The 17,914-nt window shown below is 45.1% G+C and overlaps 1 protein-coding gene across 1 annotated transcript; it reads left to right on the forward strand.

Annotated features, from left to right (window-relative positions):
- Positions 1-1,100: 1,100 nt before the first annotated feature.
- Positions 1,101-12,130, forward strand: LOC147972800 (uncharacterized). The gene is made up of 4 exons (XM_087523681.1): positions 1,101-1,163; positions 1,253-1,535; positions 1,628-1,793; positions 11,935-12,130. Exons 1-4 carry the CDS (start codon positions 1,101-1,103, stop codon positions 12,128-12,130), a joined length of 708 nt encoding a protein of 235 aa, XP_087379807.1.
- Positions 12,131-17,914: the final 5,784 nt, after the last annotated feature.

Below are 17,914 nucleotides of genomic sequence, written 5' to 3' on the forward strand. Positions count from 1 at the left end.
TGTTGGTTTTGTACTCTATGCCCACCCATTTCAATGTATCAAACAACTCGCTGACAATTGGGCCCGCTCCTCCTCCTATCCACTCTTTTCCCCACTCCCCCTCTCCACTCCTCCTATCCACTCGACCCGCTCCTCCTCTCCGCCGCCACCGGCTTCTTCCTCTCCCACCGCCGCCGCCAGCTTCTTTCTCTCCGTCGCCGACTCTCCGTCACCGTGGGTATGAATCCGCTTCCTCTTCCTCTTCCTATCTACTGTTATGATAGATTAGGGTTCTTGTCGTCGGATTAGGGTTTGATTAGGGTGTTTTTTAGGGTGACGGCGACGCCTCCCCGGTGCCTCTACTGGTCCGACGCCTCCCGCACAGCTTGCCCTACGCCGCCGGCGACCACTTCTTCTCGGACTCCGCCGCGGTAAGCCATCCGCTTCATATCCTCTCTCCTTTCTCTACTGCTCTAGGGTTTGAGAATCTAGGATTAGTTATGCATACTAGGCATCTATTGGTGGATTTAGGCATATTGTTCTTGGTGGATTTAGTATGCTCTGTTGGTGGATCTAGTGTGATTGAATTGCTGTTTGATTACTATGTTGTTGTGGTAGGTAGTGTGGTTGGTGGATCTATGCTCTGTTGGTAGTCACCTGACAGCAATTAACTGTTGCTATGGTAGGTAGTGTGGTAGACATGCTGTTCTGTTGCTGTTGAATTCTGTGGTTAATTAACTGAATTAACCGAATTCTGTTGCTGTTGAATTCTATGGTGAACATGCTGTTACTGTTGCCAGAACATGCTGTTGAATTCTGTTGCTGTTGAATTCTGTGGTTGAACATGCTGTTGTGGTTATTCTTGTTGATAAGTCTTGTGCTGCAGTGGGATTCATGCATATGCAGGTGTAGTGACCTGCATGAATATGGGCAGAGTAGTAGCAGCAGTAGATGCCAACATTTGATATGCATGCATGCATTCTTGCTTGTTTATATTCTTTTAAACTAAACATGCTCAAGTATGGAAGGTTTACAATGCTGCTTGTTTCCTATTTCTGTCCAGTCATGTTGTTTAATTTACTATTGCTTGTTTCCTATTGCTTGTTTAGAGTAGAAGTGAGATGGCTGGCTTGGAAGGTTTTGAGTTCTTCGAGATCATAATTGAGATATCTTGCAGTAGGCAGGTATATTTATCATCACTCATTTCTTTATCATCACTCTGCTGTCTAGTGCTTGATTGCCGCAATTAACCACTGCTTGACCCTCGCTGCAGAGGCTGCCTGACAAGTTTGCGAAGATGCTCGCGTGCCGTGAGCCCCACAAAGTGAAGCTGCGGGAGGCCGATAGCGGGCTTCACAGGCTGTGGAAAGTGTTGGTGGTGTTTGATGGTGAAAGCCACATGTACCTAGGGCCCGGCTGGGAGCATTTCGCCCGCGCCCATGAGCTACAGCTCGGGTACTTCCTTGTCTTCCGCTACGACGGCGACGCCATGTTCACCGTGAAGATGTTCGACAACACCATGTGCCGCATGTACTACCAGCACGACGATGATGCCAGTAAGCTCTCTGCCTCTCTTCTTCCTGTCCTTTTGGCTTCCTCTACCTGCACGATGACAACACCATGTTCACACTTTGTTGCATTTGGCCAGGCAATGGGAGCAGCAGCGGGGATGACGAGGAGCAGAGCGGGGATGACGACGAGGAGCAGAGCAGGGATGACGAGGAGCAGAGCGGGGATGACGAGGAGCAGCCTATTCTGGCTGACGACGAACATGCTATGGTGGTGGCTGATGACGACCCTACTATGTTGGTGGTGGATGACGACCTTGTGAAAGTGCAACTATCCCTAGGTGGTTTTGGTAATTCATAACAACATATAGCTCATTGAGCTAATGCTATTCCAAGATGATTATTTCAGGAAAGCTCAATGATTGACATGGCATGGATGTGAAAGTGGAACCCTCAAAATGCTAAGGACAAAGGATTGGCTCAAGCTCAAAAGCTCAAGACTCTTCATTTTATATTTTAGTGATCCAAGATCACATTGAGTCTTTAGGAAAAGCCAATACTATTAAGGAGGGATGAGGTGTTGCTTAATGATCCTCTTGCTTCATGTGCTTAGTGATATGCTCCAAAACCCTCAACTACTTTCCCATATCCACATATGACCTAAACCCTAAGCCAAACTCGGTCCTACCGATTCTTCCTATCCGGCGCCACCGAGTTTCACTTGTCATTAGCCACTGCCAAACCCTAGCAATTCGGTCCTACCGATAGGGATCTCGGTCTCACCGAGATGGGGTTGCAAACTCTCTGTTTCCCTTTGGTAACTTTTCGGTCCCACCGAAAGAGCGAATCGGTCCCACCGAGATTGCAATGTAAACTCAGTGTTTCCCCTTTGTAACTTTTTGGTCTCACCGAGTTCCACTCGGTCTCACCGAAAGAGCAAATCGGTCCCACCGAGTTTGCCTGACCAACTCTCTGGTTAGCTAATTACCAAATTCGGTCTCACCGAGTTTGTGTAATCGGTCTCACCGAGATTACGTTATGCCCAAACCCTAACCATATCGGTCCTACCAAGTTGCATGTCAGTCCCACCGAAAATCACTAATGGTCACTAGGTTTACATTTTCGGTCCGACCAAGCTTATTGATTCGGTCCCACCGAGATTGGAAAACTATGTAACGGTTGGATTTTGTGTGGAGGCTATATATACCCCTCCACCTCCTCCTCATTCGATGAGAGAGCCATCAGAACACACACACCATTCCAACTCATATGTTCTGAGAGAGAACCACCTATTCATGTGTTGAGACCAAGACATTCCATTCCTACCATATGAATCTTGATCTCTAGCCTTCCCAAGTTTCTTTCCACTCAAATCTTCTTTCCACCAAATCCAAATCCTATGAGAGAGAGTTGAGTGTTGGGGAGACTATCATTTGAAGCACAAGAGCAAGGAGTTCATTACCTACACACCATTTGTTACTTCTTGGAGAGTGGTGTCTCCTAGATTGGCTAGGTGTCACTTGGGAGCCTCCGACAAGATTGTGGAGTTGAACCAAGGAGTTTGTAAGGGCAAGGAGATCGCCTACTTCGTGAAGATCTACCGCTAGTGAGGCAAGTCCTGTGTGGGCGTTGGCCATGGTGGGATAGACAAGGTTGCTTCTTCGTGGACCCTTTGTGGGTGGTTGCTTCTTTGTGGACCCTTCATGGGTGGAGCCCTGTGTGGACTCGCGCAACCGTTGCCCTTGGGTGGAGCCCTGTGTGGACTCGCGCAACCGTTACCCTTCGTGGGTTGAAGTCTCCATCAACGTGGATGTAGGATAGCACCACCTATCCGAACCACGGGAAAAACATCCGTGTCTCCAATTGCGTTTGAATTCTCCAAACCCTTCTCTTTACATTCTTGCAAGTTGCATGCTTTACTTTCCTCTGCCTATATACTCTTTGCATGCTTGCTTGAACCATGTGATGATTTCTTGACTTGTCCTAAATTAGCTAAAATCTGCCAAGAACTAAAATTGGGAAAAGGTTAAGTTTTTTATTTGGTCAAGTAGTCTAATCATCCCCCTCTAGACATACTTTCGATCCTACAAGTGGTATAAGAGATTTGGTCTCCATTTGCTTGATCTCCATAGCTTTTGGTGGTCATAGCCTTGGTTTCACAACCTAGGAGAGTATGGCGTCTAGCGAGGGAAATTATCACCATAGAGGTCCTTACTTTGATGGTACTAATTTTGCTAGTTGGAAGCATAAAATGAAAATGCATATTCTTAGACATAACCCCGCCGTTTGGGTTATTGTGTGTGTTGGTTTGCAAGGTGACTTCTTTGATGGGAGAGAACCGAACCGTGAAGCTACCGCGGATGAGTTGAAGATGTTGCAATACAATGCTCAAGCTTGTGATATTCTCTTCAACGGATTGTGCCCCGAAGAATTCAACAAAATCAGCCGCCTTGAGAATGCAAAGGAAATTTGGGACACTTTGATTGATATGCACGAAGGTACTGACTCCGTCAAGGAATCCAAGTTGGATGTGCTTCAAAGCCAACTTGACAAGTTCAAGATGAAGGATGGTGAAGGTGTTGCTGAGATGTATTCTAGGCTTGCTCTCATCACAAATGAGATTGCCGGCTTAGGAAGTGAAGAGATGACCGATAGATTCATCATCAAGAAGATTCTAAGAGCCTTGGATGGAAAATATGATACTGTGTGCACATTGATCCAAATGATGCCCAATTACAAAGATCTCAAGCCAACGGAGGTGATTGGAAGAATTGTTGCTCATGAGATGTCACTTAAGGATAAAGAGGAACTTCACAACAAATCAAGTGGTGCCTATAAAGCCTCATGTGAAGCCCCTACATCATCAAGTGAGAAACAAGACTTCAATGAAGAATTGAGCTTAATGGTGAAGAACTTCAACAAGTTATACAAGAGTAGAAGCAAAGATAGAAGCTCCAAGTCAAGGTCCTACAATGACAAAAGATCTTCTAGTCGAGAGCGAAACTGTTACAATTGTGGAAGTCCCGGACACTATTCCAATGAGTGTACGGCTCCCTACAAGAGAAGAGAAGATTCTCCAAAAAGAAGAAGCAAAGGATCACCACCAAGAGAGAGAAGGAGTAGAGATGATCGTTATGAACGAAGATACTCACGGAGAAGCAAGGATTCGGAAAGGAAGGAAAAATCATCAAGGAGCTACACAAGACGAAGATATCAAGCTCATGTTGGTGAATGGGTATCCGGCTCCGACTCCGACAGCCACTCCGAGAGAAGTTATCACTCCGACTACGAAGATACTCAAGATGAAGGTGTTGCCGGTCTAGCACTTGTGTCAACCAACTCCTACGACATATTTGACTCACCAAATGAAGGAATTGGAAGATGCTTCATGGCCAAAGGTCCTAAGGTAACACACCCCGAGTATGTTGATTTCAATAGTGATGAAGATGACTTGTTAGGTGATGATTTGCTTGGTGACAACTCTAGTGATGAATACTATGATGAAAGACCAATTAATCATGCTAATCAAGATAAGACGAATGACAATGATAAGGAGAAGATTGAGGTTCTAACTAAAGAACTAAAAACTCTTAAGTTAGCTCATGACACTATCTTCGTAGATCATCGAGAACTTTTAAGAGCTCATGAGAAATAACGCTTTGAAAAGCTCAATATTGAGCAAGAGCATGAGTTCTTAAAGGCAATCAATGATGATCTCCGCAAGAAAAGTTCTTCTTACATTGCCAAGCGTTTACTCTTATCCACTTACATGCCTCAAGTCAAGTCCAACAAGAAAGATTCTTCCTCTAGTAGTAACAATGATCATGCTAAATCCAATATTGTTACTTCTAGTAGCTCTCTTGATTCCACTAATGATTCTCTTAGCCAAGTTACACTTGAGCAAGAAAATAGCTTATTGAAGGGAATTATAGAGAAAGGAGTGTACAAAAGCCTTGCCGGGAGTAAGCAATTCGAGGAAATTGTGCGCAAGCAAGGAATGCACCGGAAGAATCAAGGTGTTGGTTTTGAATGAAAGTTCAATGCCAATGGAGTTGAGTGGGAAGAAGATCAATACCCCAAGACAAAGTTTGTCCCTCAACAAGAGAAGTATGCTTCTTTCAAGGGGACACAAGCTCAAGATGATCTTCCACCACAAGACTACGAGCAAAAAGGGAAGGACAAGCTTCAAGAGAAAATTGATGCATTTGAAGAAGCTCCTAAGACCTTAGTCAAGTGGATTCCCAAGACTACTTCAAGTTCCACTTCGTCAAGTACGACTACAACTCCAAGGATTCCCATCAAGATGATGTGGATCCAAAAGAAGAAGAACTAGAGAGTTCTTGAGGGTGACTCCGCCAACATACTTCACTCTTATCATTTTGGCAAGAACAAGTGCAATCAATTTCCACATCTTGCACTAGTTCAAGGAGTCACAAACCCTCTTGTTGGTAAGACAAGGGACAAGGTAACCTAAAAGTTTTCATGGACATCATTTTTTGTGTGCATCACTCTATGTCTATGGATATCCTTGTTTGTTCCTTATGGGACTAACCCATCTAGGTATTGAAAGTGCAATTCACTCAAATGGATAGCTCCAAGAGATCTACATCAACATTGAGCATCCACATCTTCAATATCTACATGAAGTGATCATCGACAAAACCCAAGGTTAGTTCATCCCTCTTAGGGGGGATATCACATCTAGGGGGAGCTTTACTCTAAGACTTGAGCTAAAGCAACTCTAAAGATGTGAACACAACAATGCTTTATGTAAAAGTGGTAACCCCACTTGAGCTTAAACGATGAGTATGACCTATGATCAAGTGATCTCACTTGACTCCTAAGTCAATATACTCATATATAGATGACCTAGTCATCGCAAATTGCTTGATAGATGCTAGAATTGGTTGTGCATGCCTTGTCACATATTTCATTTGCCATCTTATTGTGTGAGCATGTTGGTTGCATATTTTACTCATTCGAGGACATCCACTTGTTGTTTTTATTGTTCGGCTTTATTTCTTTTTGCCAAGTGGATGGACAAGAATGCCTAAGAACCTCCTCTAGCTATCTATGCTTTTCTCGTCTCAAACTCTATTCATGCTGCATCACAAAATTTGATCAAGTCAGATTCGAACCACTCTGTGTGAGGAGCGCTCGGAGTCCCCGATTCGTCATAGACTTAAACTTCCAAAACCTCTTTATGATTCTCGGTCTGACCGATACTCCACTTTCGGTCCTACCGAGATCATTAAGTTGATCTAGGTTTTCGATCTCGGTGCAAACGATTTGAACTTTTCGGTCACACCAAGTTTCAGTAACTGCACGCAGTTATGAATCTCGGTGCCACCGAGTCGTTCCACTCGGTCACACCGACAGGGTCGGGCTATATATAGTCACGGGAAAAATTTGGAAATTTCTCCGAACCCCTTCGCCCGCACGAGAGCCTTCTCTGCCCTCGTGGTCTCCGGATCGTCTTCTCGCCGCCAGCAGCCTCCAGTCGCTGGTCTCCGTCGCCGTCAACGGGAATTCTACCCCGCCGTTGCCGCCATAGCAAGTCCCCGCCGAACTAGGGTATGGACTTGATCTTTGTGCTATTCCTCAATCTGATTCCTAGCACATTGTGATCATATTGATTCTAGCCACGTTTGATAAACTTCTATCCAGTCAAAACGCCCGTAGATTAGGTTTGATTCGAAAATTCTAGGTTTAGGTTTCCGCCGAAACTATCTCGGACCCACCGAGTTGAAAAACTCGGTCCCACCGATTTGGCTTATGCCATTGCACAAGTGAGACTCGGTCTGACCGAGAATCTTATCGGTGTGACCGATTTTTGAACTCAGTGAAACCCTAGCAGTCTTGGTGCCACCGAACTGTGACTCGGTCCTACCAAGTTCACTAGTTTAGGTTCCAAAACTGCTTCGGTATCACCGAGTTTGAAAATCGGTAGATCCAAGATGATTTCAGTGGGAAACTAAAACTAAGTTTTTGGATCATTCTTTTGCAAAAATCTCTGCATTTTGTGATGCTCATCTTTTCTATCTCATCTATAATCTATTCATAGGGTCAGCAGTCAGTTTGCAGCATGTCTGATCAAAGTGATAGCCAAAACATGTCAGAGCAGCAAGTAGTGATGAGTGAGGGCACTAGTCCCTCCAGTTCATCTGATGAAGGTAGCAGGAGCACTCCTAGCAATTTGCCAAAGGCTGCCACGAGACAAAGGAAGAAGAGGACTTCAGATTCCGAAGATGAGGACTATGTGGCAGAGGAAGAGGCCACTTCCAAGAGAGTTGAGCCAGCTCAAGGCACTAAACCAGGTCTGAAAATCAAAAGGCTAGCAGGCAGGCAGCCCATGTCTAAGGCAAGAGCCTCAACTGAGAAGCCCACTCCCCAAGAGCCAGTTGCAGCTGAGGGCAAGAAAAGAAAGGAAAGGGTGAAGAAGACTGTGGCCAGAGTGCTTGGCAAAGCTTCCATCATGGAAGAAGAAGAGGAAGAAGAGGTAGCTGCACCAGCGCCCAAGGCTCCCAAGCTAATGGGAGATGCCATAAAATCAGGGGGAGCTGCTTCCAAGGCCAAGTCGGCTCCAAAACCAAAACCTAAGAGAAATACAAGGAGCATTCCTGCAGCTGAGAAGAACAAGGCCCCAGTGCCTGAGACTGTTGCTGAAGAAGAGGAAGAGAATGTCCTGAGAAAGCTAAAGCCCAAGATCCCAGACCACAACGATGCTCATCCTGTGGCTGAGGACATGAAGCTCAGGAGAGATTCAGGGCTGAGAAAGTGGAGAGAAGCAGACCCGTATGCTTCAAGGAGAAGGACAGCAGTGGACTACAGGTTTCACACCAAGGAGCAGCAGGACTTCTATGAGACTGTTTTGCTAGATAAGAAGCCAATTGTCTGTGACATGAGATGGGTTGACTGGACCTACATGAGGGAGAAGGAGGAACACTACCCAGGAGTATATGACAGCTTTAATGCTTGTGGAGTAGCTGACTTTGTTGGGCAGAAGCTCACAAAGTGGAACGAGGAACTGATCATGCAATTCTACTCCACGGCACACTTTTATCCAGATGGGAGGATCACATGGATGTCTAAGGGTACAAGGTACCAATCTACAGTGGCTGAGTGGGCACAGATCATAAATACCCCAAAGGAGCAAGATGGTGACTTGGATATCTATGCCAAGAAGAAGATGGACCATAACTCCATGTCCAATATGTACAAGGAAATTCCCAATGAAGCACTTGATACCTTCAAGTTTGGCTCAGTACATTACCTTCTATCAGGGCTCCTGACGATCAATTGGATACTAAGGCACACCTTATTGCCTAAGTCTGGAGATCACAAGATGATCAGAGGCCATGCTATCAACTTGCTACATGTGTTTGATGTGCCTCAGAAGTTCAAGGTGATGAGCCTCATAGTGGAAACAATCAAGAGGACTGCAGCAGTTCAGAAGAGGAGCTGCGGATATGCCCCTCAGATTCAGGAGCTCATCAACTCCAAGATGGGCACGGGCATATATCTATTAGACAAGGAACACCTGCCCATCCATCCAGATTTTGAGAACAATGAAGTTGTGATGACTGAGAACGAGCCATCGTCTGCACAAGCATATGCAAAGAAGGAGAAGGCGAGGAAGGAGAAAGCTGCCAAGATGCCCACTCAAGAGGAGGCATCTGAATACTTCTTGAAGACCAAACAAGAGCAGCTTGGTTACTTGATTGCATCCACGCTGAGGATTGAGCAAAGTCTGGCCACCCTTACTCAGAATCAGCAGAGCCTAGAGAGAATCATGGAACAGAAGTTCTATGACTTGGATGTCAAGGTAACGGAAGTTCAGTCTGCAGTGGAGCAGCTCCAGGAGGACATGCAGGAGAGGAGAGGCAGGACTACCACTCATGCCTTTGCCAGAGTGCCAAGAGGTCCGAGGTCGTCTGCCGTGCCAGTTGCTGACACAAGAGCCACCACCTCAGCACCAGCCACAGCCTCAGTTCCACCAGCTCCAGCATCTACTTCAGCTCCAACTCCAGCGACTACTTCAGCATCTACTGAAGCCTTCGTCCTTGGAGTGATCCGGACTCCACCACCACCAGAAGATCAAGCATGAGCGTCGATCTAGTGCTATGCATTTTCTAGGAACTTTTTGGTAACTTGTTGCCAAAGGGGGAGAAGATGTATAGATCAAAGGCTGAGAGAGAGAGAGTGTTGCTTTTTCTCTCTTGATTTATTTGGTGGTTTTTTCGAACTTGTTTGCTTTTGAGTGCTTGAGATACTACGTCATTATTTGTGAGACATTGATGATCATGTGTTTGATCATAAGCTACACTTAATGCTTGCTTAATGCTATTATCTTATCTATCTTATGTGATCATTCATTATTCTTGGTGATGAGTGCATGTATTTCTTTCTTATCATTTTAAGCGCTCCACCAAGATGTATGTGACATGGAAGAGTAACCCATGACTCTAATCTTTGTGCATTTGCAGTCCAAAGCAAATTTTAAATATGCACAAATTTAGGGGGAGCTCTTACTTATCACATACTTCTCAAAGCGACGATATATTTCATGATTATTATCTTTTGTCGAAGCTTTGATCTATATGTTGTCATCAATTACCAAAAAGGGGGAGATTGAAAGTGCAACTATCCCTAGGTGGTTTTGGTAATTCATAACAACATATAGCTCATTGAGCTAATGCTATTCCAAGATGATTATTTTAGGAAAGCTCAATGATTGGCATGGCATGGATGTGAAACTGGAACCCTCAAAATGCTAAGGACAAAGGATTGGCTCAAGCTCAAAAGCTCAAGGCTCTTCATTTTATATTTTAGTGATCCAAGATCACATTGAGTCTTTAGGAAAAGCCAATACTATTAAGGAGGGATGAGGTGTTGCTTAATGAGCCTCTTGCTTCATGTGCTTAGTGATATGCTCCAAAACCCTCAACTACTTTCCCATATCCACATATGACCTAAACCCTAAGCCAAACTCGGTCCTACCGATTCTTCCTATCCGGCGCCACCGAGTTTCACTTGTCATTAGCCACTGCCAAACCCTAGCAATTCGGTCCTACCGATAGGGATCTCGGTCTCACCGAGATGGGGTTGCAAACTCTCTGTTTCCCTTTCCTAACTTTTCGGTCCCACCGAAAGAGCGAATCGGTCCCACCGAGATTGCAATGTAAACTCCGTGTTTCCCCTTTGTAACTTTTCGGTCTCACCGAGTTCCACTCGGTCTCACCGAAAGAGCAAATCGGTCCCACCGAGTTTGCCTGACCAACTCTCTGGTTAGCTAATTACCAAATTCGGTCTCACCGAGTTTGTGTAATCGGTCTCACCGAGATTACGTTATGCCCAAACCCTAACCATATCGGTCCTACCGAGTTGCATGTCAGTCCCACCAAAAATCACTAACGGTCACTAGGTTTACATTTTTGGTCCGACCGAGCTTATTGATTCGGTCCCACCGAGATTGGAAAACTGTATAACGGTTGGATTTTTTGTGGAGGCTATATATACCCCTCCACCTCCTCCTCATTCGATGAGAGAGCCATCAGAACACACACACCATTCCAACTCATATGTTCTGAGAGAGAACCACCTACTCATGTGTTGAGACCAAGACATTCCATTCCTACCATATGAATCTTAATCTCTAGCCTTCCCAAGTTGCTTTCCACTCAAATCTTCTTTCCACCAAATCCAAATCCTATGAGAGAGAGTTGAGTGTTGGGGAGACTATCATTTGAAGCACAAGAGCAAGGAGTTCATTACCTACACACCATTTGTTACTTCTTGGAGAGTGGTGTCTCCTAGATTGGCTAGGTGTCACTTGGGAGCCTCCGACAAGATTGTGGAGTTGAACCAAGGAGTTTGTAAGGGCAAGGAGATCGCCTACTTCGTGAAGATCTACCGCTAGTGAGGCAAGTCCTGTGTGGGCGTTGGCCATGGTGGGATAGACAAGGTTGCTTCTTCGTGGACCCTTTGTGGGTGGTTGCTTCTTCGTGGACCCTTCGTGGGTGGAGCCCTATGTGGACTCGCGCAACCGTTGCCCTTGGGTGGAGCCCTGTGTGGACTCGCGCAACCGTTACCCTTCGTGGGTTGAAGTCTCCATCAACGTGGATGTAGGATAGCACTACCTATCCGAACAACGGGAAAAACATCCGTGTCTCCAATTGCGTTTGAATTCTCCAAACCCTTCTCTTTACATTCTTGCAAGTTGCATGCTTTACTTTCCGCTGCCTATATACTCTTTGCATGCTTGCTTGAATCATGTGATGATTGCTTTACTTGTCCTAAATTAGCTAAAATCTGCCAAGAACTAAAATTGGGAAAAGGTTAAGTTTTTTATTTGGTCAAGTAGTCTAATCACCCCCCCTCTAGACATACTTTCGATCCTACATCTTGCTATGGTGGTGGCGGACGACGACCTCGCGATGGTGGTGGCGGACGACGACCTCGCGATGGTGGTGGCGGACGACGACCTCGCGATGGTGGTGGCGGACGACGACCTCGTGATGGTGGCGGCACCTGCAATCCCACAGCTTGGCGACAGGACCATGCCAATTGTGGTAGAGGAGTACATCCGCGTTGGGATTCGCCACTCTGAGCGCATCAGGTTGATGAAGGAGAAGGAGGAGTGAAGGTGTTAAGAAGGTGTTCATCATGTTAGGTTTAAGCTTGTTAGTGTAATATGAACATGTCAATGTTTAGTATGTCAGGTTTAATTTTGTGCATGCTCATGGATGCTGTATGACAGTGTCATCTAAACAAGTCATGTTTTTAACAATGAATATTCAGTTTGGTAATTGATGGGAATTGAAATTTTTTATGCATGCTCATGGATGAAAGATAAAATTATGGGTTTTTGTGCATGCTCATGTATGAAACAATATAAGTTTCATTTTTTGAATGCTAAAAACATGACTCAAACCCTAGCCACGGACGACCGCCGTGACTAAATCCGCCGGTTTTTGGAAACACCGTACAAATTCAAAGGGTGTGTCTAGGGCACATCTAGATGTGCTCTAGTTATTGCACATCTAAGTGAGTGAATCAAGCATAAAGAGAAAAGAAAGAAGAAAAAGGAAAATATCCACACGAATCTCGACGTAAGATCAATGCCATAGGACTTAGATGTGCAATACTTATGGCACATATAGATGTGCTTTAGCAAAACTGAAATTCAAAAACCGTTTTTCATTTTTTGAATGCAAAAGATATGCGTTTTTCGTGAAGCGGCTACAAGGAGGGGCACCCCAAACGGCGCCATTCCATGTCTATCTCAAAGTAGACCCTATTTTACGGACGGTCGCCAAAAAGCATGCATATCCGACCCTCGTAGCTACTCCCGGCAATTCGGACCACCTTCGGCCGATTCAGCGGGAACCGGTTGGAATTTGAACTGCGGGTCCTCCATAGCTTGCCTGTTATTTTCACTAAAAATGCTTTTTAGCTTCACAGGTAGGCATTCCATCATAGAATCGACAACATATTTGCACGGCTCAATCCCTAGCCACGGACGGTCACCGCGACGAAATCGGCCGGTTTTTGAAAACACCGTAAAAAATTCAAAAAAAATCAAAAAAAATGGGAGACCTCCGTGTCAAATCATCAAATGTGGCCTACCAACTAGCAAAAATACTAAACTTGCAATACCGGCGTTTTCTTGAAAAAGTGTTCTCAAAAACGACCTACCACGAACGAAGATTCATGGCTTTCAAGCCAAACTAGCAATGATATGGCCGCATCCGTTGAATAGTTTCTGATAATATGCCCAAATTGGGCGCATGCCTCCGTCTTGTGATGGCAAACAATGTTGCCAAAGCGAGGTTCCAACTTGTTTAACAAAAAAAACCGTTTTTCATTTTTTGAATGCAAAAGACATGCGTTTTTCGTGAAGCGGCTACAAGGAGGGGCACCCCAAACGGCGCCATTCCATGTCTATCTCAAAGTAGACCCTATTTTACGGATGGTCGCCAAAAAGCATGCATTTCCGACCCTCGTAGCTACTCCCGGCAATTCGGACCACCTTCGGCCGATTTAGCTGGAACCGGCTGGAATTTGAACTGCGGGTCCTCCATAGCTTGCCCGTTATTTTCACTAAAAATTCTTTTTAGCTTCACAGGTAGGCATTCCATCATAGAATCGACAACAGATTTGCACGGCTCAAACCCTAGCCACGGGCGGTCGCCGCGACGAAATCGGCCGGTTTTTGAAAACACCGTAAAAAATTCAACAAAAATCAAAAAAAGGGAGACCTCCGCGTCACATCATCAAATGTGGCCTACCAACTAGCAAAAATACTAAACTTGCAATACCGGCGTTTTCTTGAGCTACTCGGTATGATTTTAACCATGATTTCTACAAAGTTTGCAAAAAAACCCTATTTTTTCTACACCCAAACCCAAAAGGATTTCCCTCCCACACCAAAATTTTCCCTCCACCAAAATTTCCCTCTCCCAAAATTTCCCTCCACTCCCTCTCCCACTACCAGGCAGGACCCACCACCCCTCTCCCACTAAACACGCGGAATCCCACTCCCCTCCCCTCCCACTCCCCAAAATTTCCCCATTCCATTCCCCTCCCCTCTCCCCGACGAACCCTAGCTTCCCCTCCCCGCCGCCCCGCCGCCCCTCCTCTGCTCCGCGCCGCCCGGCTCCCACTCTCTCCCCTGCTCCGTGCCGCCCCGCCACGCCGCACCGCGGTGCGCCGCCCACCCCGACGACGAATCCACCCTTCTCTCTCCCCTCGATGACGGTTGCTACATCGATGGCTACATCAACGACAGTGAGTACATCGGCGACGGTGGCTACATCATCCACATCATCAACGATCAACGATGGCGACAGGTACCCCTCTCCTCTCCCCTCTCCCCCTAGGGTTCGGTAGATCCCCCTCCTGGTCAACCTAGGGTTAGGATTCGGTCGATCTAGGGTTAGGATTCGGTCAATCTAGGGTTAGGATTCGGTTGATCTACGAGCTCCTGGTGGTTCTTGTTCATGTTCTTTGGACAAGTTGTTCATGTTCATCGAGCTCTTGGTTCTTGTTCTTGTTCATGTCGATCTAGGGCTAGGATTCGTTTTCATGTCGATCTAGGGTTAGGATTCGCGCGTCGGCTCCTCCCTCCCTGCTCGAACCCTACTGATCCAGAACGTGCTCGCCAGATTCACTCATGGTGCTTGGTTTGGGTCACAGTTGGTTATGTTGCATGCGTGTCCTTGTGCAATTGTAGTGTTTGATCCCCCTCATGTTTTAGGGTTCATGTTGATGGAGAGGAAGTGCATGATTTTAGGGGATGGGGATGGATGAGGAGGTGGATGAGGTTTGAGGAAGACCTCCCTCTGGTTCATGGTTCATGTTGCTTGTGTATGATTTAATTACTTGGCTTGTATCAGTAGCACTTGGAGAAGGTGCCCCTCAGGGCCTCTCATGCTACCCATTCCTGTTGTTTTGAGGTTATGGGTGGGTTTGCTGTGTGTTTGGTTATATTGTGCTTGTGCGTTGGTCTGGTTCGTGGCGTGTTTACCGCTCTTGTGAGCGGGGCGCTGTGTCACTGATGTTTCTGAACCTGGTGTTTATGTCGTATCTCTCTGATGAGATGTATGGCCAAGTGAATGTTGTCATCATCACGATTCACCCCTATGAAACCAGTAGTTTATTTCCCTTTTATTTCATCGAAAATGATGCCTTGTGCTGGCCCAAGATGTTGTAATATCGTTCTATGGCTGCCCATGATCTGTCCTTTTTTTGCGGGTATGGCGTTCTTTCTGTACTCAAACACAAAAGCAATTTGTGTTAAGTAGAAGGTGATGTGTTCAGTCACCAAGCTATAGTGGAATTACATGATTCAGATGAGCATTTCTTTATCAGCATAGAGGCCGTCCCGTGTGGCCCTCTCGCCTTTTTTTGTTGTTGTTGTTGCAAAGACCGGGAACTTTATTGAGCAGTTGAGAGTATTTTTTTCATCTGCTTTTGTACTTCTGCAAGTACTGTTGTTTCATGCTTTACTAGTGGAAACATCTAGTTGTTTTGAAGGTCCTCATGATATACTCGTCTAGCTTGCTGTCAGACTGTCTAAGCATGTGTACATGACACCAATTCACTAGTTCATGTTGCTTGCTTGCTAACATACATGTTGCTTGCAAGCATACATGCTTAATTAGGGTTTCCATTAGCAGTACTTGCTTGTATCAGTAGCACATGGAGAAGAAGCTACTTGCTTTCTTATTAATTAGGGTTTGTATCAATAGTATTTGCTTGCTTCTTTTCAATTTCCTTCAATGCTTGCTTGTTTCTATTAGTAGCACTTTGCTTGCTTGTTTAGTGTACATATATTTCCACTGTACATGCATGCTTGTTTAGTGCACTTACATGTTTGCTTAATTAATAACAGTACATCACTGTATGTGCATGATGGTCCAAATGCTTTCCTTTATTGATACAAGTGCATCATTTTACTTTATCCATGTTGTATCTGATTGTTGTTTATTCTATTTTGCAAGCACCACCTCAAGATCATCCATGGCAAGGAGGACAAGGTCAAGCATGACGCCAACCATTGGTATGCAACTTGCTCCTTATGGTCAGTTTCATAAAATCTGTGTCTTAATATGCTAAGTGAAATGTATTGCTGCAATCTGAATAAGCTGGCTTAATTGTGCCCGTGTGCTGTTAGTCTTCCTTACCTGAATAACTAGGATTAAATGATAATAAAATTTCATAAGATATGTTTGGCTGCCTGTCCATGCATTCCAAACATTCACCTAATAGTTATGTTTCCTTTATCATGCAAAGAAGAGCCTCTCACCGAGTACGAGAAGGTTAGGGCTAGAAATATCATGAGGAACAATCGGATGTTCCAGTCCCTTGGCATCGGTGCAATAGCGTCGATGATTAGGAAAACAAATGGTGTACAAGAAGGTAGAAGTGATGAGGTTCAAGAGGGTAGTGGAGTTATCAATGATGACCCAGAGTACAATCCTAAGGAGGATGAAGTTATTGATGGAGAGGAAGTGGATGATGTTGTAGTCAACAAGATTGTTAAGGTGCAAACTCTGTCTTGCTTGGAGGGTTGGGGTTATGTTATTCTATGTTATTCCTTGTGCTCACATATTTCTCTTGTGATCTAATGCTTTTTTCCGTGCTGTTTATACGAGGCACTGAAGGAATCTAGGACGAAGAGGCTTGGTGTTAAGAAGACAGTCAGCAAGAAGCACAAGAGCTCAGAAACATCTCCTGCAATGCCTCCAGGAAGGGTGATGGCCCCAGCTCTAGGACAAAAAAAGAGGATCCTGGAACCTGATGAACCTGCCCTTGATAGAGTCACAAGGCAGAAAGCAAGGATGGCGACTGCGACGGACCATCAGGAAAGTATGCTGCTCATGGACTCTCAGACCTCGGTGCAAACGGGTCATGAGTTGCTGCCGATGGATGAAGGAACCACTCTCAGCATGGATGGAAATGGCACTATCTGCCTAGATGAAGCAGGAACCATCTGCATTGATGAAGCAGGCACTGTCCACATAGACCTCAGCCCTGTTGCACCTTCTATTGAGAGGAACGCTGTCATCAATGAAGAATAACAGCAGCTTGTGCTTCAATCAGGCAAGTTGACCTTTGCAATGCTATCTTTTACTAGTGCATTTTCCAAATGGAATGATCATGTATGCTTTTGTTGATTCCTGCATTTGTCGATTTCTATTCTAATTTATGAGTTCAGTTTCATTTTCAGATGCAATGACTCCCAAGACTAGACTTAGAAAGGGCAAAGGGCTAGAGAGGATCACCAAGTCGCTTGGTAGCAAGGTGCCTATCCAAATTGCCGAAGGGATGATTCATCCAAAGAAGCCTCTGCAGGCAGCAAAGCTTGCTTCTGAGTGTGGACTCGTTGCAAAAAGCCATCTTCTGGTTCTTCCTCACTTCAAGCTATACAAAAAAATGCTAGTCTATTGGAGAACTACATTGGGAAAGTTGCTGTAAGCTACTTGTTTCATAGTTAATGTGCTATCTATTTTCTGTTACACCTATGCATGATCACTAATATTGTTCCTACCTTGTTTGCTATCTTGGTAGGCAAATTTTGAGATGAACACGGACTCGGAGACCATCAAGACCTCGTGCAAAGATATTCTGCAGAAATATTCAAAGAACAGACGCCATCAGATCAAGAAGAAGTATTTTGATACCGTAGCCGCAAATAAAGTCAGCATTAAGTCTCCGGTGCCTGATCTAACGGATGGTGAATGGCAAGCTCTGGTGGAGATGTGGTCTACCCCAAGACACAAGGTTTGTCTCTGCTTTGTTTGATGATTTATGTTCTGCACATGATATGCTAGTGCTAGATCATGCTGACAGTATGCTTTTTTGTAGGAAACCTGTTTGTCGAACAAGATGAATCGACAAAAAGTTGTGTACAATCAAAGAAC

This window comes from Triticum urartu, chromosome 5A (assembly GCF_056163025.1).
Source record: "Triticum urartu cultivar PI428250 chromosome 5A, HENAU_Tu73, whole genome shotgun sequence".
Lineage (NCBI taxonomy): Eukaryota > Viridiplantae > Streptophyta > Magnoliopsida > Poales > Poaceae > Triticum > Triticum urartu.

Bases quoted from the DNA above. Each gene is read 5' to 3' on its own strand.
- LOC147972800 (XM_087523681.1), top strand. From the start codon at position 1,101: ATGGCTGGCTTGGAAGGTTTTGAGTTCTTCGAGATCATAATTGAGATA. The intron at 1,536-1,627 runs GTAAGCTCTCTG...GCATTTGGCCAG, and splicing joins CCAGCACGACGATGATGCCA to GCAATGGGAGCAGCAGCGGG. The intron at 1,794-11,934 runs GGATGACGACCT...GATGGTGGTGGC, and splicing joins GACCCTACTATGTTGGTGGT to GGACGACGACCTCGCGATGG.